The sequence below is a fragment of the Equus quagga genome, chromosome 11, assembly GCF_021613505.1.
Source record: "Equus quagga isolate Etosha38 chromosome 11, UCLA_HA_Equagga_1.0, whole genome shotgun sequence".
Taxonomy (NCBI): Eukaryota; Metazoa; Chordata; class Mammalia; order Perissodactyla; family Equidae; genus Equus; species Equus quagga.
This window is the reverse complement of record NC_060277.1, coordinates 91067954-91093578: the sequence shown is the minus strand read 5'-3', so window position 1 is coordinate 91093578 and position 25625 is coordinate 91067954. Positions and strand designations below refer to the sequence as shown.

The 25625-nt window shown below is 40.4% G+C and overlaps 1 protein-coding gene across 2 annotated transcripts in view; it reads left to right on the top strand.

The window, feature by feature from the left end:
* Positions 1-24752, top strand: part of KAT7 (lysine acetyltransferase 7) — a 30576-nt gene extending 5824 nt beyond the window's left edge. Inside the window, exons 4-15 of one of the 2 annotated variants that reach the window (XM_046675448.1) lie at positions 1145-1384; positions 5229-5311; positions 8842-8931; positions 10358-10456; positions 13061-13171; positions 14671-14862; positions 17480-17569; positions 17803-17943; positions 19059-19152; positions 21169-21315; positions 22318-22424; positions 23070-24752. In XM_046675448.1, coding sequence (XP_046531404.1) covers positions 1145-1384; positions 5229-5311; positions 8842-8931; positions 10358-10456; positions 13061-13171; positions 14671-14862; positions 17480-17569; positions 17803-17943; positions 19059-19152; positions 21169-21315; positions 22318-22424; positions 23070-23171 — 1496 coding nt within the window. In that variant the 3' untranslated portion in view covers positions 23172-24752. The remainder of the gene's footprint in view (positions 1-1144; positions 1385-5228; positions 5312-8841; positions 8932-10357; positions 10457-13060; positions 13172-14670; positions 14863-17479; positions 17570-17802; positions 17944-19058; positions 19153-21168; positions 21316-22317; positions 22425-23069) is intronic. The other variant, XM_046675449.1, reaches the window with a different exon arrangement.
* Positions 24753-25625: the final 873 nt, after the last annotated feature.

Genomic DNA, 25625 nt, shown 5'->3' with positions numbered 1-25625 from the left:
TGAACCAGATTTTCTTACAGCCATGCTTATCAGTTCATTTATCCCTGAATTTCTGAGGAAGAGTGACCTTCAGTAATGGGGAATGGCAAGCCCGAATCAGAGGCCTTAGAGCAGAGGTTACAGACTGGTGAGCTTCTAGCCTGCCAACATGGTCGGTTGGTTTGCTTGCATAGTACTTACATTAAAAAAAAAAATTGTGGGGCCGGCCCTGTGGCCGAGTGGTTAAGTTTGTGCACTCCACTGCCGTGGCCCAGGGTTTCACTGGTTCAGATCCTGGGCACGGACATGGCACCACTCATCAGGCCACATTGAGGTGGCATCCCACATGCCACAACTAGAAGGACCCACAACTAAGATATACAACTATGTACGGGGGGGATTTGGAGAGATAAAGCAGAAAAGAAAAAGAAAAGAAGATTGGCAACAGATGTTAGCTCAGGTGCCAATCTTTAATAAAAAAAAAAAAGAAATATTTGTTGCCAGTGTTTGAAAATACAGCGATTTCATATAAAAACATGGGTTACTAGTTTCTTTTAAAAAGTGGAAAGATCTGGGAACAGTAGGTGGCCTTTCACCCACAGTAATAATTGCTTGCAGCTGAATAGTGGTTGTCACCTGGAGATGGACAGTCAGCTCTCTGTTTGGCCTTGCTCAGTCCCTGTAGGCATTTGGTTTGCAATCCCTGCTTTAGAGTCGAAATTCTTAGATTACCACAGCTAACTCAAGAGTCAGGCACGTTCAACACTCTCACACCAAGTGTGTTCAATGTCATCCAGAAAGACAACCATTTGAGTTGTCTTCCATCCTCTGTATCTCCTGGAAGGAAAGTGGATGGTAATGCTTTTTAAAAATTTATTTCCATCGGTTTTGATTACTCATGATTGGGAGCTTAGGAGAAACACAGATAAGTGCAATATGTATTAGGTAAACTCCAAATTTAATTTTAGTCAGAATGTAAACTTGCACAAAAGGAATGATGTTAGTTTCTGTTCCTTTTCCATTTAGCCTTAGAGCAGATAAATGGCTAAAAGTTACTGGTTATATGATAGAAAGAGGATCTGGGAAGCCCATAACGTCTTTTAAGTGATAAACCTTTAGGTAAATGAACCCCATTCGTGAGTTCTACCAATTGCTTTTACCATAGAAACTAAAAATACAGCTGATCATGATGAGTCTCCACCTCGAACTCCAACTGGAAATGCACCTTCTTCTGAGTCTGACATTGACATCTCCAGCCCCAACGTGTCTCATGATGAGAGCATTGCCAAAGACATGTCCTTGAAAGACTCAGGCAGTGATCTCTCTCATCGCCCCAAGCGTCGTCGCTTCCATGAAAGCTACAATTTCAATATGAAGTGTCCTACACCAGGCTGTAATTCTCTAGGTAAGTGTGCCCCAGCTTTATGACACGTGTGTTTTGTGGTTCTCTATCCCTCTGGAATTGGGATCACCGAGAAATGTTTAGTGTTCTCTTGCAACCTAGCTTCTTAGGCTCTTCAGTGATCACATGCTCAGAGTAACAAGTGGGTTGCCTGCTTGAATAAAAGCATTTCTGCTTATTGGCCTATTGTCCATAGTAATAGATCTGGGTGCAAGGAAATTAACTGTGATGCACCATTCAGTTTATTGAGAGCTTTTCCCAGTGAAAAATTCTCTTTCCAGCAAAAACAAAGCAGAAGACCAGTTATCTCCAAATACCTCATTGCATGGTACATAGTTCAAGCTTAATGAGGACTAATAGAGCATAAGCTAGTGCAGAATAGTGGTTGGCCATACCTGTTGAGAAAATGAGAAAAACAGATTTCTCCTCAAGAGGGTAAGACACTGAAAGAGTACAGACGAGACCCTGGCCTTTTGTGACTTCAGTAGCTTTAAGTCTTGTGGCTTTGTGTACTTAGGAAGTGTCAAGTAGATAAATGTTTCGTCTCAGATAAATGGACATTTCATTGTTTTCTTATGACTTTTACCCCCTTACTGAGAGATTTTTGTAGTGGTTTAAACCTTATTGCTCCTTAGGTAAACTTAGGTGCAAATGTGGGGCTTGAGCTTTTGTCTAGAGTTGGAAGGCGGTGATTGAGAGCTAAGGGGCCTTTTACTATGGGTCTGCATCTCAAATTTAGCCTTAGAATGTGGTCCTCAGACTCAGAAAAAAGGTAGAACAGAGTAAGTTGCTATTTTGCAGGGCACCAGTACATTGTCCCCTGTATTTTACTTATTTGGATGCTTTCCTGGTCTTAGCAGCAGTTTCCCAGATAATTTCAGCCCATCAAAGTGCATAAATAGAGTAGGAATTCCCCTGAACGCCATGCCAGTCATCACTCACGGTACTTATTTCAGACCTAAGTCAATTTCCTTGGGATAAATCATGAAAAACCAAGAACAGATGACTTCATTGTATAAACACTAGTACAAAAGATAGCTAGTATGCTTTAAGAGGGCAAGGGGATCTACTTGCCACAGAGCAAGGAAACGAGCCTTATCCCTGCATCCCTAAATTGTTACTTTTATGTACTATGTTTAATCAGTCATTTAATTCTTACTGAATATTTACCATGTACTAGACACTGTTTTAAGTCCTGGGGATGTCGTTGTGAACAGGTCAAAGTCTCTACCCTCATGGAGCTTGCAGTCTAACTGGGGAAAGCAAAACAGATAGATGCATGATACATCAGCTAGACATATGTGCTATGAAGGAAAATAAAGTAAGGAGTGCAGAGAGGGTAGGATATTGTGCACGTGCGCACACACACACACAGTAGATTAGGAAAGCGACTCTGATATGATGACATTTGAGCAGAAACGTGGAAGAAGAGAGAGACTGAGCCATTTGAGTATTTGGGGGATAAGCATTATGGGTAGAGGGGACAGCAAGTGCAAAGGATCTGGGGCAGGAGGATGTGTAACCAGTTTGAGGCATACTTAGTGCCAATATGCCTGGGGCAGATGGAGATGAGGTCAGAGTAGGGGCCTGGTTGTGTGTTATTTGTGCCCAGGACTTAGCCTCCTTAATGGGGTAGATGAGAGGGTAAGTGTAAATCTGTTGCATCAGAGGAAAGTTTACTGTGACTTTTGGTTTTAATGTACTGGTGAAGTTTGAAAAGTATGAACCTGACCTTCCAAAATTATTCTTGATCCTATTCCACTCCTTATCTTAGGAGAAACAATGTCATTAATTTTTCTTGATAATTTTGGTAGAAAAGTATCATGTGCTTTTGATAAATTAAAACCCTACAGGAGGGTTAGAAGTGCACAAGTAAAAGTCCTCCACTCACATGCTCAGAATCATGCCCCAGATGTAAAACTACTGTTGGTAGTTTTTTATGAATGCTTCTAGTAAGTTTCTGTACATATATAAGCACGTTTATATACATATATTTCTTTTTTGTTATTCATAAAAATGAAACTATACAATGGTTGGTTAGACATCTTGGATATTTTACGTTATTAGCACTTAGAGGTCCATCTGTTTAAAGGATATAGAGAATTCCATTATGTTGCTAGTTCATAAATTATTTAAATTGTCCCATATTCTTTGACTTTTTTTTTTAAAGATTGGCCCTGAAGCTAACATCTGTTGCCAATCTTTTTTTTTTCCTTTTTCTCCCCAAAGCCCCCCAGTACGTAGTTGTATATTCTAGTTGTAGGTCCTCCTGGCTCTGCTGTGTGGGACGCCGCCTCAGCATGGCTTGACGAACAGTGCTAGGTCTTCACCTAGGATCTGAACCGGCGAAACCCTAGACTGCCCGAGTGGAGCCCACGAACTTAACCGCTCGCCATGGGGCCAGTCCCTATTCACTGACATTTTGATTATTTCTCATGTTTAGTTCTTTGAACAGTACTGTAATGGATAGCCTTGTATGTACATATTTTGGTGTCTTTCTAGAAAATCTGTTGGATAAATTCATAGCAGTGGAATTACTAGGTCAATTGATCAGCCGTCATTTTTTAAACTTTTAATATAGATGCATTAGATCGGTTTTAGCTTACATAAAATAATAAGACATGACTGGAGTAGTGTGCTTGGAAGTGTAGATGCATGATACCTCACAAGGTGTGCTGCAGCCGGGATCTTACATTTTACATGCGGTCTTTGATTTCTGAGGGTAGTTTTTTGTGTCCAAAATCAATTGTATGGATCTCTGAAATTACATTTCTAGTAATACACTCCCAGAGAAATGGCAGCCTGTATATCCTATATTAATTCCCCCCGCCCTCAGTGCTTGGATTATTTTTGCCCTTTAAAGCTTACTCTATAAATCATGTTGTATAATTTTTAAATCCCAATGTCTCCTTTATCCAAAATTGTCTTTTTTCTATGAAAGAAATGTGAAGATTTTTGTAGACTTGCAATTTAGGTTAACTAATTTATCTTCTTATCTCATTAGCATTGTCTCACCATTCCTCTCAATCTTAGGTATTTTATAAACCTGCTGGTTGAAGAGACATATAAAAAGGAAATAATGTGTGTTTATTCAGTTCCCTCTGTCTTTTCACAAACCACATGAAAAACAAAAAAATGAAGAGATACTCCTTTAGATAAAATGAGCTTTCTCTATTGTTACTCCTAACACTTTCCCCTCATAAGAGGGCCTGGTGCAAACTGCCTGTTTAAAAGTTTGATTATAGAAGAAGCCTAAATCTTTAAACAAAACCAGCCCCGCCTCCCCCCAAAATGAATATATTTCATCTGGTCCAAAATTATTAAAATGTATTTACTAATATGATAGAAAAGGCCATTTCTTTCTCCATTTTTCATGAGGTGTTTTTGATTATTAAAAAGTTCAATTCAGATTGAATAGCATTGCAGAATAGAAAGGAAAGTACACTTATTATACATATGACTTGATCACTTTAGCATAGGAATGTTAAAGTCCACCAAAAGAAAATAATCCTGCTTGTAATTTTGTGCCTTTTTTATAAATGTATGGCTTTATAATATTTTGGAATTTGAGAAATATATCATCCGAACAGAAGGAACTACAATTTATATCGAACATACACGAGTACATTCAAAGATTGCCAGATCCAGCTTGTGGAAGAAAAGAATTTATTGTTGGTGCAGGTTATGGCCCTAACAGCAGTTGCCTTTGATGGATTCAATCTGTGATCAGACATATATTTGATAAAAATGATAGAGCAAAGAAAGAGGTTTGTCATGGAGAAAAATATCACTTTCTAAGCTTAAATCTTGTTCTATCTTGAGATTAAGTTTTTCCCTCCTTTAACAGGACACCTTACAGGAAAACACGAGAGACATTTCTCCATTTCAGGATGCCCGCTCTATCATAATCTCTCAGCTGACGAATGCAAGGTAATTGTATTCTCATTTATTCAGCATATACTTATTGAGTGCTTACCATCTGCCAGGCACTTTGCTAAACCGTGGGGATATAGTGTGAACAAAATGGGCAAGGTCTTTCTTACATTCTAGTGGAGAAAACATCATAAAAAACAACTTTTTTTTTAAAGAGCCAGTTAAACGGACAAATAAAAGAATTATAATACGTAATGGGTGCTTTGAAAGAAATTAACAAGGAGGTTAAATATGAAATATTTGCAGCATCACCTTCTAGTGCATTGATACTTTCCATTGAAAATTAACTTCAAAGACTGCTAGGAACCTTTTCCACTAAGAAATAATTTGCATAAATATATGATCTCGATATTTACGTATTAGCTTCTCTTCTTATAAATCTATGAAGACATTTTACTTTTAAAAAGTTTTTCATAATTCTTCTCTTTCTCCATTTATTTCTGCGGAATACTTTTCCTTTTTTGTTGTTACTTTCAATTACACCTGCTCTTGGCTTATTCTTGTTTTAAATTCTTGAAAAACAGAGTCCTGGATAACCTTTGGGTTTTTGGAATAATGGGTTTAGGAGTAGAGCCTAAGATCCTATTGTGTATGTTCCTGCGTGGGTTGCTGCTGCCAAGGATAGAACCAAAAACTAATTATGGGGAAGCAAGAATTGAAAATGTTATTAATTAAATGGATTGCTTGGGTTGTATTTGGACAGGTTATCCAAGCTGGTTAGACCAAAGTATTAATTGTTTTTTTTGTGGTTGTTGTTTTGCTAATAAGGCCAGGGTCATGGGTTTGTTCCTGTCTGAGCCAGTTTCATCCTGCGAGGAGTTAGATTCCCCAGCTAAGGTCAACTCTCTCTGATTCAGGAATTTGTTCTCTTGTTTACAAGTAGACACCGTGATAGAAAGTTTGTGTGTTTAGTGTTTCAGCAAAGTAGTGTATTTTCAGTGCTTATGTGGATTTTAAGGTTGAGGACACTTACTCTTATTCTTCATTCCAAATCTCTTGTGTAAACAAGGCAGTTTCTTCTACTCTGTGTGAGACTAAGTGGTAGGGCTTCCCATTGTCTTCCCTTAGTCTGAGACCACATAAAATGGAACAGCTCTGCGGACATCTGCATCAGATGCTGACAAGGTGTTAAGTACTTCTTTCTCTGAAAATGACTGTGATCTCTGTTTTTTGAGAGTTGTTCTCCAACACTTCTCTTTAAATCTAACCATCTGATACTGTGGATGGTTTTACGTAAAAGTCTTCGTAAGGTCTAACTTTAAAAATTGTTGGCGGGGCCGGCCCCTTGGCTGAGTGGTTAAGTTCGCACGCTCCACTTTGGTGGCCCAGCGTTTCGCAGGTTAGGATCCTGGGCGAGGACATCGCGCCCCTCATCATGCCATGCTGAGGTGGCATCTCACATAGCACAACCAGGGGCACTCACAACTAGAATATACAGCTGTGTACTGGGGGGCTTTGGGAAGAAGAAGAAGAAAAAAAAAAGATTGGCAACATGTTAGTGCAGGTGCCAATCTTTAATAAAAAAAATGTGTCAAAAAGCTTGTTGGCTTGTAGCAATAGGACCATGTTACCTTGAGCAATTTATTTTTAAAAAAGAAAAAGAAAAATTTCAGTTTGGGCAACAAAAATCTGAAGAAAGGAAAGCATTTCCTGAATTTTTCCTCTTTTGTGCTCTCTTCTTTACAAGGGGAATCAGGGCAGCGTAATCCATCTTTAGCACTGGAACATGTGCTTGGAGGATCAGGAGAATTTTCTGAAAGATACATATTTTTATTACATTTGGAACCCCAATGGAAAGATTAGACTAATGATCCTCACATTTATTAAAAGCTCTAGAATTTTTTAAGTACTTACATGTACATGATTGCTCTGAGTTTCCTGGTAAACAATTACAATCAATGATTTTACCGTTTTTATTCAGTCAGATTTCTGTGACTGTATGTGCCAAACACTGTACAGGTATCTGAGGATGCTGTAAATGAGATGAAAGACTGCATTCAAGGAGCTTACATTCTCATGGGGGAGGTAAAATCAACATATGAATTAATCAGTAAATGCGAATTTCACGTAGTGATAAATCCTGTGGGGAACAAACAGGCTATAGATACAGAGAGTGACTGGGGCTAATGGGGCTATGGCATTGCTTTTGCTTGGGTCGTTAAGGAAGACGTTCTGGAGTCGGCATTTGATCTGAGTCATGACTGATGGCAAAGAGGCAGTTTGGTTGCGTCAAGATCTAAGAGAAGAGATCTAAGTAGGGTGAGCAAGTGCAAAGGCTGTGAGGTGGGGATAAACTGTTGGGTTTGGGGGACTGAAAGTATGCCTGTGTGGCTGGAGCATGATGGGAAATGTGGAAGCAAGATCCAGGTCATGAAGAACCTATAGGCGTTGGCACAAGGTGTATGTTTTTATTCTGGTGGCAATGGGGAACATTTGAAGGGCTTCAGCAGGTGTGATGTAATTTCATAAACACTTTTTAAAATCACAGCTTGCTTGTATGTGGGGAATGGACTGGAAGGGGCAAGAGTTGACCCAGGGTAGACTAGTTGGAAGGCTGCTCTAGAGTTCAGGTAATAGATGGTGGCCTGGACTAGTGTTCTATCAGTGGGGATAGTAAGAATTGATTGGATTCAGGATGTATGTTAGAGGGAGCAACCTAATAAATTTGATGTGAGGTGTGAGAGAAAGAGAAGAATCAAGGGTGGCATTCAGATTTTTGACCTGAACAGTTGTTTAGAAGATGTTGCTGTTTATTGATACAGGGAAGATTTGGGTGGAGTAGATTTGTGGGAGAATATCAGTCATTCTCTTGTGACCATGATGAGTTTTAGTGTTGAAGTTGAATAGGCAGTTGGATATGAGTTCTTCACTTCTGAGAAGATGAAATTGAAACTGTTGGAGAGCTAATGTAATTTAAGAACACATAACTACAGATTTAAGTTTCCCTATAGACTTGACCACAGGTATTCAACCTTTTCTTTGTACTCTTCCCTCTGTTCTTGCACTTCTCACACTGTTTCTTATCCCTTGTACAGTGGAAAGAGTCCAGGCTCAGAGTCATCAGACTTAATTAAAATCTTAGCTTGACCATCATTTCGTTGTACAATCATGCGCTGCATAATGATGTTTCAGTTAACAATGGACCGCATGTACGATGGTGGTCTCATAAAGTTAATACCATATGGCCTGTGTGTGATAGGCTAGCCCATCTCGGTTTGTGTAGGTACACTCTGTGATGTTCAGGCGATGACGAAATTGCCTAATGATGCATTTTTCAGGATGTATCCCCATCGTTAAGTGGTGCATGACTGTAATTATTTCACTTCTCTGATTCTCAGTTAATGGCTGAGAAAACAGAATGTGAAGTTTGCCTTATCTGTTTCTTCTAGAGATTGTGATATAAGTGTGAAGACCCTTTGAAAGTAAAAGCAGAACACAAATTCAAGGGATTACTATGGTATTCTTATGCTTTAAGTAAACATAGTCTTAGAAGCAGGTGGATTTATTGACATTATTGATGGTTGCAGGTGAGAGCACAGAGCCGGGATAAGCAGATAGAAGAAAGGATGCTGTCCCACAGGCAAGATGACAACAACAGGCATGCAACCAGGCACCAGGTATGGGCCTTGTTAAAGCTCTGGCCGTTCACAGTTTGAGAGCCAAGTCTTGGCTCTCCTCTGCCCCATGACTGTCTTTAGGTATATCCATGTCTCTTGTTTCCTATGGTATGTCTGAATGACTGGTCTTCAGTCATAAACTCAGAATCATATTTGTTTTCCAAATGGTAAATTTTAATGAAACAAACACTTCTACCTCATAAATGAAGGAGTCATGCTATCTTTAGTAATAATAGTAAGAGAATAATTATAAAGGATAATCCTGATTAGTTGAAAGATTGCACTTGCTGGTTTATTTCTTCATTTTGCATCCACTTTTTAACCCATTGTAGTTTACCTTCAGACCCCTCCACTCTGCTGGCATGTTTCCAAGGTCATCAGTGGCTTTTCCTTAGCATTTGACACTTGTTGATTATGTCATTTGTCTTCCTTTTCCCTCTTTACTAGGATTCTAAGATGCTGCTTTGCTCTAATCCTTCTTCTCTGAACATTCATGCCTGTTGATTACACTTAATTCCTTGTTCCTCTCTGAATGCCTTTGGTCTTTGTTCTTGCTGTTTTTCTGCCTAAGACTCTATACCTGTACCAAGAAGAGGTTGTATTTATCCCTCAAGGTCTTGTGCAACTCTCCACTGTTGTAGGAATTCTTCCCAAATCTTCTCCTTCCTCATGTATTCCCACTATAATGTTCTCAGAATGTTAGTTTAGCCCCTGTCACGTGATATATACTTAGCTCATCATATGGGTGTCTGTTGTGGTTAGATTATAGGTGGATAGCGCAGGAAACATGGTGATGAGGGAATTTGGCTTTGGAGCCAAACAGATCTGGATTTGAATACCGTGACTCTGTTATTCTAACTGTGTGGTCTTGGGCAGGTCAGCTGACCTCCCTAAACATTATTTCCTTGTTAATAAAAAGAGTAAATAATACCTCCCTGGTAGGGTAAATTATGCACATAAAGTACCTATCTGCAGTGCTTGGCAGGGAATAAGCACTCTTTAAGTGGTAGCTACACTTTTCTTCATTGTCTATCTTGTGTTCTATTCATAATCAGTTTTTAAATTTTTATTCATTTTTGTATCTGTACTTGGAAAATGGTAAGCATTCAATAAATGCCTATTGAATTGAAGCAATCTTTATTTTATTCCTGTTGCTTTGATGGGAACTTGCATCCTTGATTTATGTTCTGTTTGGGTTAATATTAAAGTAAGTACATTCCTGAACTCATATTAACTGACAGTAAGGGTAGTGGTCTAGGTGATGGGGGAGCCCAATTTGGAATTTTAAAATGGCTATAGTATTTACAGGGTGGTTGTAACACATCTGGCATCCCTGCCTCCTGCTTTTTGGTTGCTTTCATTTTGAAACTTAATTGCACAATGGGTTTTCTAGCTAGCTTCTCAGTTTTCTCCTTTTTCATTTTAGGCCCCAACAGAGAGGCAGCTGCGATATAAGGAAAAGGTGGCTGAACTCAGGAAGAAAAGGAATTCTGGGCTGAGCAAAGAACAGAAAGAAAAATACATGGTGAGAAAAAGTTAAATATTTAATTAGCATGAACTCTTGCTCTCACGATTGATTCGTTTTGGTTTCTAAGCTTCTGCTTTTCAGATTTGCCCTTTAGTATTCTCTATAAATAGAAGGACTCTTCTCTGGCAGTTAGAGTTTACTATAATCCCCCAAAAGTGGGTTGTTAAGACTAGAAACAGGAGGTCTTTGAAAAATAAAATACTGTGAGAATTTAGATGAAAAAAATTCAATCCTCTAGTTGTTTGTAAACCTCACTATAGCTTTAAAGGGTTAAATTCACCCTCTCCAACAAATATTGGAGATGTCTGTACAAGGAAAAATATTCAAGTGAAGTGGTAGTCCACTTATTTTAAGGAAAAATAATATTTCTACATGATAAAAGGTATTAATTGGGTAATATGTTCTATAATAGATCTTTTTGTAGTATTTTAACTTTTTTTTCTAGTTTTAAAAGTAATGCACATTTGTAATAGAAAATATAGAACAGTTAAGAAAGGCATACAGAAATACACGTTAATTCTACTACCTAAAAATAACCACAGTTAGCATTTTGGGATATATCCTTCTGGCTTTTTACATAATGCCTTATTTACATAATTTGAATATTACTATAAGTACAACTTTGAATTCTGTGTTTTCACTTAAATATTTTGAACTAATTTCCTCATTTCAATTAAAATCTTCAAGAAATTTTTTGCATAAAACTTAATTTTTATGTAGAGATTTGTTTTGTCATAAATGTGTTAATAAATGCTTACTATTGAAAATACGGAAAAAAGAGAGAAGAAAAATTCCAAGGAAAACCACCCACCAAGATATAAACCACTGTTACCATTTTGGCTTGTGATCTGTCTTTTTAATGATGTGTATTTTTATTTTTTATTTTTTCATGGAGTTAAAACATTTGCTTGTTTAGTCATTAGAATAATTATGAAAAGTATGTTTTGTGGATACTTAGTCAGCATGGCTTCCCTAAGACAAAAACAGGCCAAACTATGTATTTACTTTTTTGGTAGTCATCACTGTCTTGAAAATGATAACCTTATGAGTAAATGGAGATGGGCCAATGTGAGATGGGTGGTGTGTTGTGGGGTGACTTTGTTGGGTGTGTAGAGGGAGGGCTCTAGTAGTGGGCTGTGGGGTGCAAGGTTGTATGCTTCCTCTGTCTTGGTCAGTGTTTTTATCTACAGATTGGGTAGAGGGGCAATAATACGATAATACCATTTATTGAGTGCTCATATGCTAGACACTGTGGTTGTGTTGCTCATCATCTTTGTAACAAAGATGAGTGGTATTTCACCTATTTTATAGATGGGAAACTGAGGTTTAGAGAGGTAATTTGCCCAGAATCATATAGGTAGAAAGAGTGTCTGAGGTAAAAGCTGAAATTTGTCTTCCAAACATCTGCTTTCCAGTAGTTTGGGCTAGGTTATTGGACCCAGCCTTCCTGGTAAAAATGCTGGATAGGACTTTTTTTTAAGCTTTAAAAAAAAAAGAGTTCATGAAACTAGAAGAAATAATTAATGCTTAGAACCTAAATCTTAGGTGAGAGTCCAAATTAAACAAGATATCCATCAGATGGGCACGGATTAACTCAAAGAAATTTTACTAGGGATAAAGGCATTGGTGAATGGTTTCTTCATATGCTAATATGTGTGTGAAATCTATAATGTTCTTCCCGGGGATGAGCCATCCACTCCACTTAACCACCATTATCTCCTATTCTCTGGGTGGGAGGTGGAGTCTAGGACGGAGTGGGAAGGGCTAGAATCAAAGGTTTAAAAGGGGAGTTTCCACTGTGGAATTTCTTTCCTGTGGAAGGATACCTGTAGTGGCCGCCATGGTAAGATCTGATAATTATTTAAAACTGGATTATTTTTATGCTTCTGATTTTCTGTGACTATTCCCTCTTTTGTTCTTGCTTGATGTTTAGTAAAACATTTTTCAAAAAGGCCAGCCTGTTCTATGCACTTAGGCTAGAGGAGTTCTAACGTGGTAGCATTACAGTGCCTTTGGCGGACAGTGTCATGGTGGGTGCAGCAATTCAAGTGAGAGAATTTACAGAAGACTGCCTAGTCCAACTGCCCCTTCTACCTGCAGATTGTCCTTTTGTTCTAAAATCTTAGACTTAAGGCTTACAGCCTCTGTGTTTTGTTTTGTTTTGTTTTTAAGTGGGGAAATATCTACCAGGGTTCCTTGCGGATCTCAAGATTCTTGGAATTTGTAGTGCCTTTTGGGTTTGTTATATTTTATTTATTTGTGCTGTCGTGCATATTTTCAGAGGAAGAAATGGAGGCGTAGAGTTCTGATCCTTGAGGTGCTCATTTAGAGATAGAAGAATGAAACTCCCTTTTGGAGAAGTTGTAAGAGCATTTCCTTTGCAGATTCACTAGGGTAGGTAGTGGGTGTCTTCTGGCGTTAACCTGCCTGATAAATAGTCTGTCTTGTGCTCAATCTCTGTTGCCTAGTGTAATGCCTGGCATATAGTTGGCACTAAATAAATAGCTTATGGTTCTGCTTGGCCCTCCGGTTGGCAGAGACTGAAATGAAATAGATAAATTCTTAGAAGCAGAGAGTATCATGCTCTGGTTATTTTCCTAGGAACACAGGCAGACCTATGGGAACACTCGGGAACCTCTCTTGGAAAACCTGACTAGCGAGTATGACTTGGATCTTTTCCGAAGAGCACAAGCCCGGGCATCAGAGGATTTGGTGAGTTTGAAAACCTCCAAGCTGAGGACCACTTGTGAAGGACACTTGGAACCGCCAAGAAAAATGACGAGCAATCAGTTTGATGGGAATTGGATGTGCCTTGCTGCTTGAATCTCTTTCCCTTTCTCCCAGCTATCCTTATTTGAGACTGTCTTCCTTCCCATTCTTATTTAAAATCAATTACCCCTCCTCCCTTCCCGTGTCCCTTACAGTTTTCCCTCTCCACCTTCACTCCTGGAAGGACCTGTTTGGTGGAGGTGGTAAGCTGGATGAAACAATAGGAGCCACTTTGTCTCAGTTGGGTAATTTGCAATTCTGAGAACCACGAGACTGGGAGATACCCTCTCTGTTGTCCTCTTAACCCAAACAGAAACTCCCCTTTGCAGGGTCGCCGCAGCCCTGCAATACTGCTGTAAAAGAATAAAAAGAACGGTGAGGAGGAACGATGGGAAAGATTGTCGTCAGATATTTTAGAGTTAATCTTTGACACAGCACAGCCAAGTTTTATATATTAAGATGGTTTTCTGTTAGTTAACATTGAGTTTTGATACCCTAGCAGAATTTTCAACAGTTTTGCTTTAAGGAAGTTGTGATTGAGTTTACCTCTGATTTCATGGATTAAATGTGTTCCAGGGAAGCTTAGTTTGTAATGTGAATCTCATCTTCCCTTTTTTCCCAAATGATGTTGAATACTTAATTTAAAAATCCTCGAATAGACTCATTGAAAGTTTTGTGAGAGGCAGGGTTTGATAGCTGCCGTTGGCTGGCATGGGCTGTTACTGCTGGTTTTCTCTGTCCCACTCTGGAACCGAGCATTTCCTAGGCTAGTCTTTCACAACTCTCCACCTGGGTGTGTTAAAAACGATTTCTATAGCCAACTCGTAGCCACTGAGTGGGGATAGAGATCCCAAAATAATTTCTACTTTCTAGACTTTAGATTCCAGAATTAAAGCATCATCCACGTTTCAAAAATATTTTTTAAAGGACCTAAGGTGAGAGGGTGCCCACTGTGGGGGTGTGTCGTACAGATCTACACAGCTTTGTAAAAGCTTCTGCAGATACGTAAAATACATTCTAGGTAATCTTTTTCTGTTTAGTTTTAGAATGTTTTGTAAAGATGGGGAGTATTATTTGTGGTAGATTGCCTTTTATAATTCAGTTTGATTCAGGCTGATAAAAACGAAATTTTACCAAGGACCCGTTCTGATCTTCAAGAGATGAGGCGCCCAGTGTGGTAGGGAGAAGAGAAAAGCCACCTTCTGTTGAGACCTGTGCTCTGGGCAGTGTAGATAGTAAGTTCTCCGTAAGCCTTTCTGATTATCCGTGCCCATGTAGCCCTCTTCAGTGCAGATTTTTCATGAGTTAGAAGCCAAATCTGTCTTGATTTTTTCCCCCCCATAGCCCAGCGTGGTGACATGCATTTAAGCCTATTACAGGCTTCTAGAAACAAAGATGATCAATTCTAATTCTCCTTTGACTTGATTTCTTCTCTTCATTAGGAGAAGTTGAGGCTGCAAGGCCAAATCACAGAGGGGAGCAATATGATTAAAACAATTGCTTTTGGTCGCTATGAGCTTGATACTTGGTACCATTCTCCCTATCCTGAAGAATATGCACGACTGGGACGTCTCTACATGTGTGAATTCTGTTTAAAATACATGAAGAGCCAAACGATACTCCGCCGACACATGGTAAGTTGTCTGGGTTCCATAAGCATGATGGTGATAAGCTATAGGATCTCTAGATTTTGATGTCTGTCAAGATGATATCTGTCCAGGCATCTCTCAGTGGTCCACAGTAATGGGATGAAGGCATAGGAAATTGAAAGCCACATTTCAGGGGGAGAGTATACAGCGTATGGCATGGCTAGTACTCACCTTTTACCACATCTTGTCATACACATCTCCTTGTCTTTTTTCTTGCTGTCTGCTCTTCTCATTTCTTCTTGGGATATGAATTACCTCTGCCTATAGTTTTTCTGTGTCCCAAACTAGATGAAAATAAATGGACTTCATTAGGTAGACTTCATTAGACAGGCAGGGACAACGTGACTCACCTTTGTATCCCTAGCGACTAGCATGGGTAATAAATATGTGTTGAATGGGGGCTGGCCCCGTGGCCGAGTGGTTAAGTTCGTGCGCTCCGCTGCAGGCGGCCCAGTGTTTCGACGGTTCGAATCCTGGGCGCGGACATGGCACTGCTCGTCAGACCACGCTGAGGCAGCGTCCCACATGCCACAACTAGAGGAACCCACAACGAAGAATACACAACTATGTACCGGGGGGCTTTGGGGAGAAAAAGGGAAAAAATAAAATCTTTAAAAAAAAAAAAAAAATATGTGTTGAATGAACGCTTATTTAAGGGAGACAAATTATGAAATTTTGGTGCCTTTCCCTCTTGTTTAGTGCCTTCTGGTTCTGAACATTCTTCCTGTTAAAATAGAAATAGAGACTTGAATCTGACTTTATTATTGACAAATAGGCTTACTAGGTATTTTGCAGCTTTAAGCCATTTTTCTTTCCCTAGTCGTAGAATGAAAAGTCTTAAAGGGAATTTCTGCCATGGAGTAGGGGTGGGAAAGGGTAAGGCGTAGAGATTAGTCTCTTTTTTTTCTTGTTTCTATAGTCACAACATAAATTGACTCAGGCCTTTTAGGAGGTCTCTTCTTCCTTCCCGTTACAGCTTCATTTCCCAGGATTTCCATGTGCTGCGCGTCTACAACCAGGCGGCTTGTGCTTTTTGTCATTAAGCTTTCTCCCCGGTGTGGCAATGCTGCTTTTTTGTGTTCCTGGCTCTGGAGCACACAGTCTGTATAGCGTTGTGGCCCAGATCCACCACTGTGAATTAAGCCCTGCAGACTCCAGCTTTATTTGGGGTGGGGACAGAGTGCTGGAGGGGAGGTGATGGGCGGGGACTGATGGGGACACTAGAGCATAGGGGGTGATAGTATCAGAAAGGCTGTCCCCATGATTGTAGACCATGGAGCGAAACTAAAATATGGTTTTGCTTTTTGAAAGTAAGACTTGTATTTTTATTGATGTGAACTACTTACCATTTATGGCCTTTTTCTTTTTGTTTCTGGTTATTTAGTGGCGCTAACCAATAAAATCGCGAAAAAGGGCGAGGAATAGTAGTACAGGGAGAAAACGAAGGGTCTCGATAAGTCTGAGGATCAAGTAAACATTCTGAATATTTGAGGATCCTCCTGTGTTATGAGTCACAGAAATTGAGTTTCAGGAAATGAAACCCTATTTTACTCGATACCTCTTTTTGATTCCTTTTGCTTCAGGAATAATCACTGAAATGGGCTTTCTTTGGCCATTTGGCCAACAGTTTGGCTTCTGTTTCTAAACAAATAATTGTTGCATTAGTTTGGTTATTGTTGGAAAGAGCAGCATGAGTAAAGGGGTGGAGATAGGAACAAACTATAGGTGGAGCTTTCTTGAAGCAATTCCAGTTAATAGATATTTGGCTTTACATGTGACAAATTGGGGCATGATTCTTGAGTTGATCAGAAGTCACAACAAAATTTACTAGAAAATGCTTCGTATGCATATGTATGCTTTAAATGTATTTGCATAAAACTTTTCAAGAATTGACCTATTTACAGCAATGGCTGTCTAGCTGCATTGAATCTTAACTAGTAATCCAGGGTGAGGAAACAGGTATCTTGTGCCCCCTTGTGGCCAAGTGCCTCTTGGCTTCCTGCTGCTCCACCAAGCTGGCTTGTCTTTTTATTTTTTATTTTTTTTAAGCCACGGAAAAACTCGCTCCCATTTCCTTGTATAACAAAGGGAACATTCGGGCGGGGGGATGGTTTTTATCACTGTAGGTCTATTTTCTAATCTGAAAAAAGAAGACCATAGTGGTTAGGTGGTAACAAGCAGTCACTGGTAAAGGTGAGCGGAAAGTACTCCTGCCTTTACTTAGCAACTCTAAGCTGCTCCAAGTAAGCTGCTTAAGAATTTCCTGTTGGCCCAAGGCATTTTAATAATAAGCAAGGGTATTTTTTATTTATCTGGCTTTTACGTAGAGATGATTTTAATCTGGGTTGAAACGTTGCCGGAATATAATCCAGAAAACTTGTTCCAAACTTCTATAAAAATACCTTAAATATATTACAGTGACTTTGGAAGCCTTTAATTGTTTTACTGGGGGGAAAAAAGTCTGTTTTGCTGTATGTTCTCAAGTGTGTCCAACTGTCTGTCGCCTCGGCTAGTTTAATTTGCCCCATGATTCCTTCTCCCTTTGAGCAGCAGTGTTGTTGGGAAAGTGTGTTTCCCTGATGTGGGTTCCCTTCTGTTGCAGGCTAAATGTGTGTGGAAACACCCACCTGGGGATGAGATATATCGCAAAGGCTCAATCTCCGTGTTTGAAGTGGATGGCAAGAAAAACAAGGTAAAAAGTGATGACCGCAGAAAGAGGGGTGGTAATGTTGTATATTCGCAGGTTTCAGAATGAGGTTGTTTTGTCTCCATCTCACCTGGTAAAGAAGATAGAACTCTTCTCTTGGCCAAAATACACAATTTCTGCTTTCTTAACAATAATGGTATAATCTTTAAGTTTAGGCCTTTACCTGATAAGTTTAGGAATCACTGGCACACACATGAGCTCTGTTTCTCCGCTTCCAGATCTACTGCCAAAACCTGTGCCTGTTGGCCAAGCTTTTTCTGGACCACAAGACGTTATATTATGATGTGGAACCCTTCCTGTTCTATGTTATGACAGAAGCAGACAACACTGGCTGTCACCTCATTGGATATTTTTCCAAGGTCAGCAGGATCTGGAGATTAAGAAGCTAATGGGCAGAGCAGGGTGATTGATGCTGGCGCATGGGGACTCAAAGCACTGACAGGAAGAGGCAGTACCCTGGGTGATGATGACAGCCCTTCCCTTTAAAAAAAAAAAGAAAAAAGGGCAAATCCATGTATCAAAGATTATTTAATGAAAACGTGCAGTTCTCTATTAAAAGCTTCTGGTTTATTTGTATCTGGACTTGTGGGTGGTGCTGCCTATTAATTACTGTCCAGGGCCCTGCCTCCTAACCCACAAGCTCACATCTTGCAGTCAAGCCAACTCTCCTGGCTTTGCCCTCCTCTCTGTTATTAGCTCAAAACCAGGAATATATTCTTTTGCCTGGTTTTCTAGCTGAGTTCCTTCAGTCATAACACCACTGTGCCTTTAAAGACTCAAGGCCACATTTTGCCTATGACTTTTTAATATAACAGCTTTATTAAAATATAATTCACATACCATACAGTTCACTCATTTAAAGTGTACAATTCAGTGGTTTTTGGTATAGTCACAGAATTCTGCAACCACCGTGCAGTCACCACAGTCAATTTTTGTTACCCCAGTAAGAAACCCCATACCTGTAAGCAACACTCCCCGTTTCCACTCAACCCCTCCCAGCCCTTCTTTTTCTATAAATTTGCCTGCTCTGGGGCTTTTACATAAATGGAATCATACCATATGTGATTTGACTGTTCTGTGACCCACCCACCCACCTTTCCAGAATGGAGACTTACTGTTTGGGATCCCTCACTTCTCCAGTAGGCAGCTCCCTTTTGAAAAATTGCTTTTAAATAGAATTCCTCTGGGTTGACTGAGCAGTCTCAACATTCTTGCCCTGCTCTGTGACTGTAAATATTCCAGAGTCGGCCCCCTTAAAATGAGTCCGGAGGTCTCAGGTGGGGAAACCTTGGGATTAATGGCCTTGGCCATCATAAAGGGTGGGGACGTAATAGCTCTGAGCCTGATAGCCACTCCCCCAGGACTCGTTAGCCAGATATTTTGCAAGCAGCCTTGTTTTCTATCTCTGTTGGACTATTGACACCTTTGGTTCCAAACCCTCGTGACCTGCTGATTTATTTGCTCTTGATTTTAGGAAAAGAATTCATTCCTCAACTACAATGTATCCTGCATCCTTACCATGCCTCAGTACATGAGACAGGGCTATGGCAAGATGCTCATTGATTTCAGTAAGTGAAACTGCTAAGTTACAAGCTCCACAGGCAGGAACTGTATGAATATTGTCTGTCTTTTTGTCCTATGGTCTCCACAATTCCTGGCATGTAGTGGATGTATACTGATTTTTGTTAAGTGAATGAGTAAGTGGGAAAAACCTGAACGTTGTCTGCTGACCTGGTAACGCGTTGAACACTCAATGAATATAGGACCCTGAGTTGGTACCTGATAGGAGATACAGAGGATAGTTAAGTAAGCATTTTAGGATTATCCCAGCTTGAGACTTATGAACAGCATGTACATGTATAAGGCTTCAAATCTGTTCCTGGATATTAGGGATTTCAGTTGTGTAAGGACTTGTCTAGAGGCAATCCGTATACCTGATGGAGGCTTTAGGCCTCATTAACCGTGGATTCTGTATTTGGGAATTTGCCTACTCGGTAGAATTTATTTGTAACCTCAAATCAATACTCTTGGCACTTTTGCAGTCCTTCACAGACACGTGCACAGCAGCAGAAAATGTCACCACACGTTCCTGGCTGAGGTCAAACAACGTGCCTTGTTTCAGCTCTCTTAGTATAAGCGGGCGTCCTTTTCATGGTCCATTAGTGCCACATTTTTCATATTTTTATGCTTTTTTTGCTGATTTTAAATGGCCCGAGTATAGTGTTGAAATACTGCTGGAAAGTCTGTGATATGCCTTACAGAGAAAATATGTGTTAGACAGACTTCGTTTAGGCATAGGTTATTGTGCTGTTGGCCATGAGTTGAATGTTAATAAGGCAACTACATATTAAGGTGGTGTTAAACAGAAATATATAAAACAAGATTACTTATTGATCGGTTGATGCAAATGTGATCAGAGGCTCGTAGGAATCCAACCTTCTGTTTCCCCTGGAAGCACTGGTCAGTGTTCAGTAATTCTGTGTTCACTTTATAGAACATAGCTACTGTAAATATGAGAATCAGCTGTGTTTTATTCAATGTCCACTGTCATATGACATATTTTAATCAAAAGTAGAATTCTTAGAATTAGCCTTCCAGTCCTTTCGTTTTTAAGCCACCTGGGAAAGATGAACCAGAAAGTGGCATAATCCACTGAGGGGAGCAGAGGACTGTATATCTTTGAATAGGTAACACCTGTTTGATAAACTTAGTTTTATGGAAATTTTCAAACATACACATATATACAAAGTAGAATAATAGTATATAATAAAACTCCCTGTGATGAGTACCGTTTTATGGCCGGTCTTGTTTTATCTATATTCTCACCCTCAATTATTCTGCTGTCTCTAAAAGATAAGGTCTATTACACCTAAAAAAACAAAAAATTCCTTAATATCATAAATTATGGTGTTCAAATTTCTCTGATTTTGTTTTAAAAAAAGTTATTTTTACTAAGATCTAGATAGAATTGATATATTGGGATTGATAGATGTGGCTCGTAAATCACTTTTAATCTGTTCCCATTTCATATCTTTCTTTATTCCTTGCTGTTTATTTGTTGAAGAAAGCAGGTTAGTTTTCCAGTAGAGTTTCCCAGAGTATGAATTTTGCTGACTGCATCTCCATAGTGTTGAATGTTAGATGTTTACATGTTAGAACTGGAGGCTTCATGAGATTCGATTCCCCCCCACCCCATAGGTGGTACTGAGATAATCTATTCTGAAGTTCAAACGTTTGAAAAATGTAAAAAGCTATGTATAATGAAATGGCTTCCATCTTGGTTCCCATCTATCCTGTTGCTAGCACACAGCTACAGGTAATGTTTATTAAAGTTTCTAGTGAAGCCTTCCGGAGGTTTTGAATATCTGTTATGTGTCCATGCAAATGGACATTCTTCCCCTTTTGTGTGTACAAAGGCAGCATGCTCTACAACAGCCACAGAACAATCGCCTGAATGACTGAACCCTGACTGATACTGCAAAGGGGGCTGCACTTCTTAAACCTCCTTCCATATTGGCACATTGTTCTTTGCTATTAGCATGAGATAAAGCGTTACTAGAAAAAGTCTCTTTGTTCCCTGGCAGGTTATTTGCTTTCCAAAGTGGAAGAAAAAGTTGGTTCCCCAGAACGTCCACTCTCAGATCTGGGGCTCATAAGCTATCGCAGTTACTGGAAAGAAGTGCTTCTCCGTTACCTGCATAATTTCCAAGGCAAAGAGATTTCTATCAAAGGTTGGTTTTTGACTCTTTAGAATAGTTGTTACCCAAGATGTTAACTCTGCTGAATATCCTGACTTTTCTACTTGGCCCTTTGCATGCTTTGTAACCTTTAAAGATAATACCCCATTCTGTGTTTCATCTAAATAGGAGAAATGAAGGCATACTGAATATGGGCCTCTGCAGAGACCCTCACTAAAGGTGCCTAAAGATTCCAGAGCATTTGGCTCATCAAATCTTGGGTTGCTGACACTTCAGTTTTTAACAAAAGTCAAGAAAGAACAAAAACGTTTTCAAGTCTTTTGGCACACACAGGAGCTTCTAAGATATCCCTGTGTGTGTGTGTATTTTTTTTTCTGAGGAAGATTGGCCCTGAGCTAACATCTGTTGCCAGTCTTCCTCTTTTTGCTTGAGGAAGAATTGTTGCTGAGCTAACATCTGTGCCAATCTTCCTCTATTTTATGTGGGATGCCGCCACAGCATGGTTTGACGAGTGGTGCTAGGTCTGTGCCTGGGATCTGAACCTGTGAACGCCAGGCTGCTGAGGCACAGCGCACGAACATAACTACTACTACACTAGGCTCGCCCCCTTCCTCTTTTTTTTTAATGTGAGCTGCTGCCACGGCATGACCACTGACAGATGAGTGGTGTGATTCTGCACCCAGGAGCCAAATCTGGGCTGCTGACGTGGAGCACACCAAACTTCAACCACTAGACCATTGGGGCTGGCCCCATATCCCTGTATATTTATGCAACAGTGGAAGAATTTAGTTTGGTCTGTCCTTGACCTTGATTTCTGTGGAGGCTAAGAGTGGTTTCTTGCTGTAATATCCCTCTTCTATAGCTATTTGGACTGGTCAAACGAATGCTTCATAAACTTTGTGAACTGATTGGGTTGAGTATCAAAGATTCCAACCATTTGGAGTCTGTTTGGATTTCCTCTGAGGGAAAAGGGGGCCTTGTAGAGGAGTGAGGATCTGTGCTTTGGCCAGGTTCTCAGAGGCTCTTCTGTTTCAGAAATTAGCCAGGAGACAGCTGTGAATCCTGTGGACATTGTCAGCACTCTGCAAGCCCTTCAGATGCTCAAGTATTGGAAAGGAAAACACCTAGTTTTAAAGAGACAGGTAAAGTGTTTATCAGCTACTTGCTCCTTGCTGAGTGTCCCCTTGAGGCCTAGTGGAGCACAGCGGGAACTTAAGCCCGCTAAAGGTAACCTTCCCTTCTTAAAGGAGTTTTACTCCATGCACCTGCTACTTGCTCTCATTTCTTTAGCGCGCAGGGCTGCCTTTGTTAGGATTATCTCCTACCTTGTCCTTATCAGAAGCTTTTGGTAAGCTCCTGTCTCAGATTTGGATGACACAAGTTAAGCAGCTGCAGTTAAGCAGCTCTATGTTTCCCAGCACTTCTGTCGTTTGAGGCCCGTCTGTGGAGGGGAATCTTCTAAACGCCAGGGCTTGTGGAAGTGGTTTTAATTCCTTTAACAAATGCCATTTCAACTCATGCCCATTTTTACTTTTTGAGTTGACTCGTGTAGTAAGGGAAGATGAATAATGATTTTCAGGTCTTATTGAGGGCATGGTAGAAAGAAATGGATTAGGTAGGAAAGCATTTTGTAAATAAAAAGATAATTTTTTCACACCTATTTTATACCTTAGTATGTTGTTAAACTTTTGGCAGTTTCTTCTTTGCTACCAGTCATTTTGGAATCCATGTATAAAGACATTTTAGTTGAATATATATAATAATTTTTTCCCATTGTTCTCCCTCAGGACCTGATTGATGAGTGGATAGCCAAAGAGGCCAAAAGATCCAACTCCAATAAAACCATGGATCCAAGCTGTTTAAAATGGACCCCTCCCAAGGGCACTTAAAGTGACCTATTACTCCGAGCCAGCGAACCCCAGCAGTAGGAATCCATACCCTAGGGATCTGTCTGTCATTTCTGTTGCTCTTGTGATTGGCAAGTACAGTATCCTTTGGGAAGGCCATCCCCCTCAGGACTGTCCTGGCTCCGACCTTCATGTACACTGCAGACGCTGGTTCTGAGGAACTGTTGTTTCGGCCTCAGTGAGGTTGCCTGGATGGGATCTATATTAGACTTGAGTGCAGATCCCTTGTAGCACTGACCCAAGGTGTTCTGTTTGGTACTGTACCTGTCCAGTCACTGGTTCTCTCCTCATGTTCTCTAGCTCCATGAGGTTGTGTTGTGTCTTCTAAACTTTGTAATAGTGCTTTTTGCCACCCGGTCACCAGACCTCCGAATACGGTTGCCATGACCAGGACCTTTCCAGTTATTCCTTACTGTGCTTTTTGGAGGGACAGGGCAGAGGTAACACTTCCGAGTGTGTGTGTACTGGGAGGGGTCTGTTCCCTTTGGATTTCATCTCACTTTAAATTTTTTCCTCCATTTTTATTGAAAGAACTGTTTTTGATCAGTATCAGGCTGACCAGAGTCAAATTCTTTTGAAGATTTTCCCGGGGATTAGTCTTGGTGACATCGCATAGTCTATCTGGACGAGATGGAGAGAAGAATTAAGAGGTGGTGATGCTGTGTTTGGTTTGAGTTCACCTTGGGCAGTGGGCAGTCTTCTGGTGGAAGGGAATGGATACTTTTGCCTTGCCAGAAAGTATCCAGTAGTAAGTGTTCTCTTCTCTCTTTATTCCCTGCCCCTTTTTACATTTGCAGGTGCCAAAATAATTTCCAGTTCTCCCCTTCATGCTGCGTGTTAACTGGTTAATTATACTGCAGAAATCTTTTCAGCAGTACCAGTCTGATGTAGCATACCTAGATTTCCACATAAGTTGCATTGATTTTGTCTGAACATCCTCGGAGAAGTAGAAAATGATTGAAAATGACTTCTGTATCTCAGCCCATGACTCAGCAAGGCCGAACGGTCACCCCTGCTGAGGTTTGCTTCTCTTTTCAGCAGTGCTTCGCACTCCCTCTAGGACTGAAGTGCTAATGCCCTTCCAGGAACAACTCCTCCACTTCCTTTTTGGGATTTGCCACCATCCCCCTATTCTCTGGTCTATTTTTGGTGTGCGAGTGAAGGAAGAGATGCTCCCTCTAATTTCTCTCTAGCCCATCATAACCTGCTATCTTGGGGCAGCTTTTGATGTATGACATGTCACCCTTCCCAACTTGGTCTCCTATAACACTGTCGTCTTCATGTGGAGCCCTCACCACAATCCCGCCTCTGGTCATCTGTGCCTTTCTCTTGTCATCTCTGTACACTACTTATATTCACTGTGGGTTGGGGGGAGCTAATTTTAAGCATGTTCAATGGCTGCTCCCTGCCATTTTCAGTGTCACTGTTAAAATTTATCCAAAAGCAACTTCACTGGGGATTTTCTTAAGGGGTAAAGGCCTTTTACAGAAGCTACCCTTCCCCACATGTGGTAGAATGTGCTGTTCTATATCTACTTCTCAATAAAGCATGTTCTCTGCTCAAGTCTGTTTCACCCAGGGGCTCTCATTTATGTATGAAAACGATGCAGTTGACCTGCTACTAATGGTAAATGCATTGGGGATTTATTTTACCTAGCAGTAAACTGACTGTTGAGGTATGTGGTTTGTGGCTGTGGAATTTTTTTGTCTGTGCTGCAGGCCTTCTATAGAAGGACTTCTTACTCTGAACTTGGCTGGTTGGTGGGTTAAATTCTGTCTGCCTCACTTTGGTTTCAACTGATAGGTATGCATAGCAATGACGAGTTAGTAGTATTCATTCTTTCATTAAGTTCCTTTTCTTCTGATGTAAAGGGCAAAGGAACCAGCAGAAAGTTGGGACAGATGGGTACAATTGATGTTGTGGGAGGTGGGAACAGGTATATCCCTTCTCATCTCCAAGCTTATCTGCCACTAGTGAGGAGCAATACCACTTCTCTACCCGGGAGAGTCAATGATGAGGTGATTACTGAAAGTAGCTGATGTCTGCAAGTAATTTTCCTTTTGTATTTACCCAGTGCAAGAAAAGGAAGGCCAGACACCTACCTGTATAGAGGAAGGAAGGAGGGTGGAAATCATTTGCTGGGGTGGTTTTTCTCACCGTGGCTGGTAGTGGTGAGAACCTATCTCAGCGGACAAGCTAAGGGTCCTCCTTTGCAAGGTTAGAGTCCTGTGCATCACTTACTGGGGGTGGAGGATGGGATGGAGAGAAGCTGAAGGTTATAAAAAGACCCCTCTTACACTCATCTTAGAACGTGGGCCCAAATCTCTATTCTAAATATTTACATCAAAGGGAAAGTCTGCTCTCTCACCTTTTGAAAAGATTGAAGTAGATAATAAGGATCACGGGAATGGAATGCTGAGAGGTCAAGGCACCTGA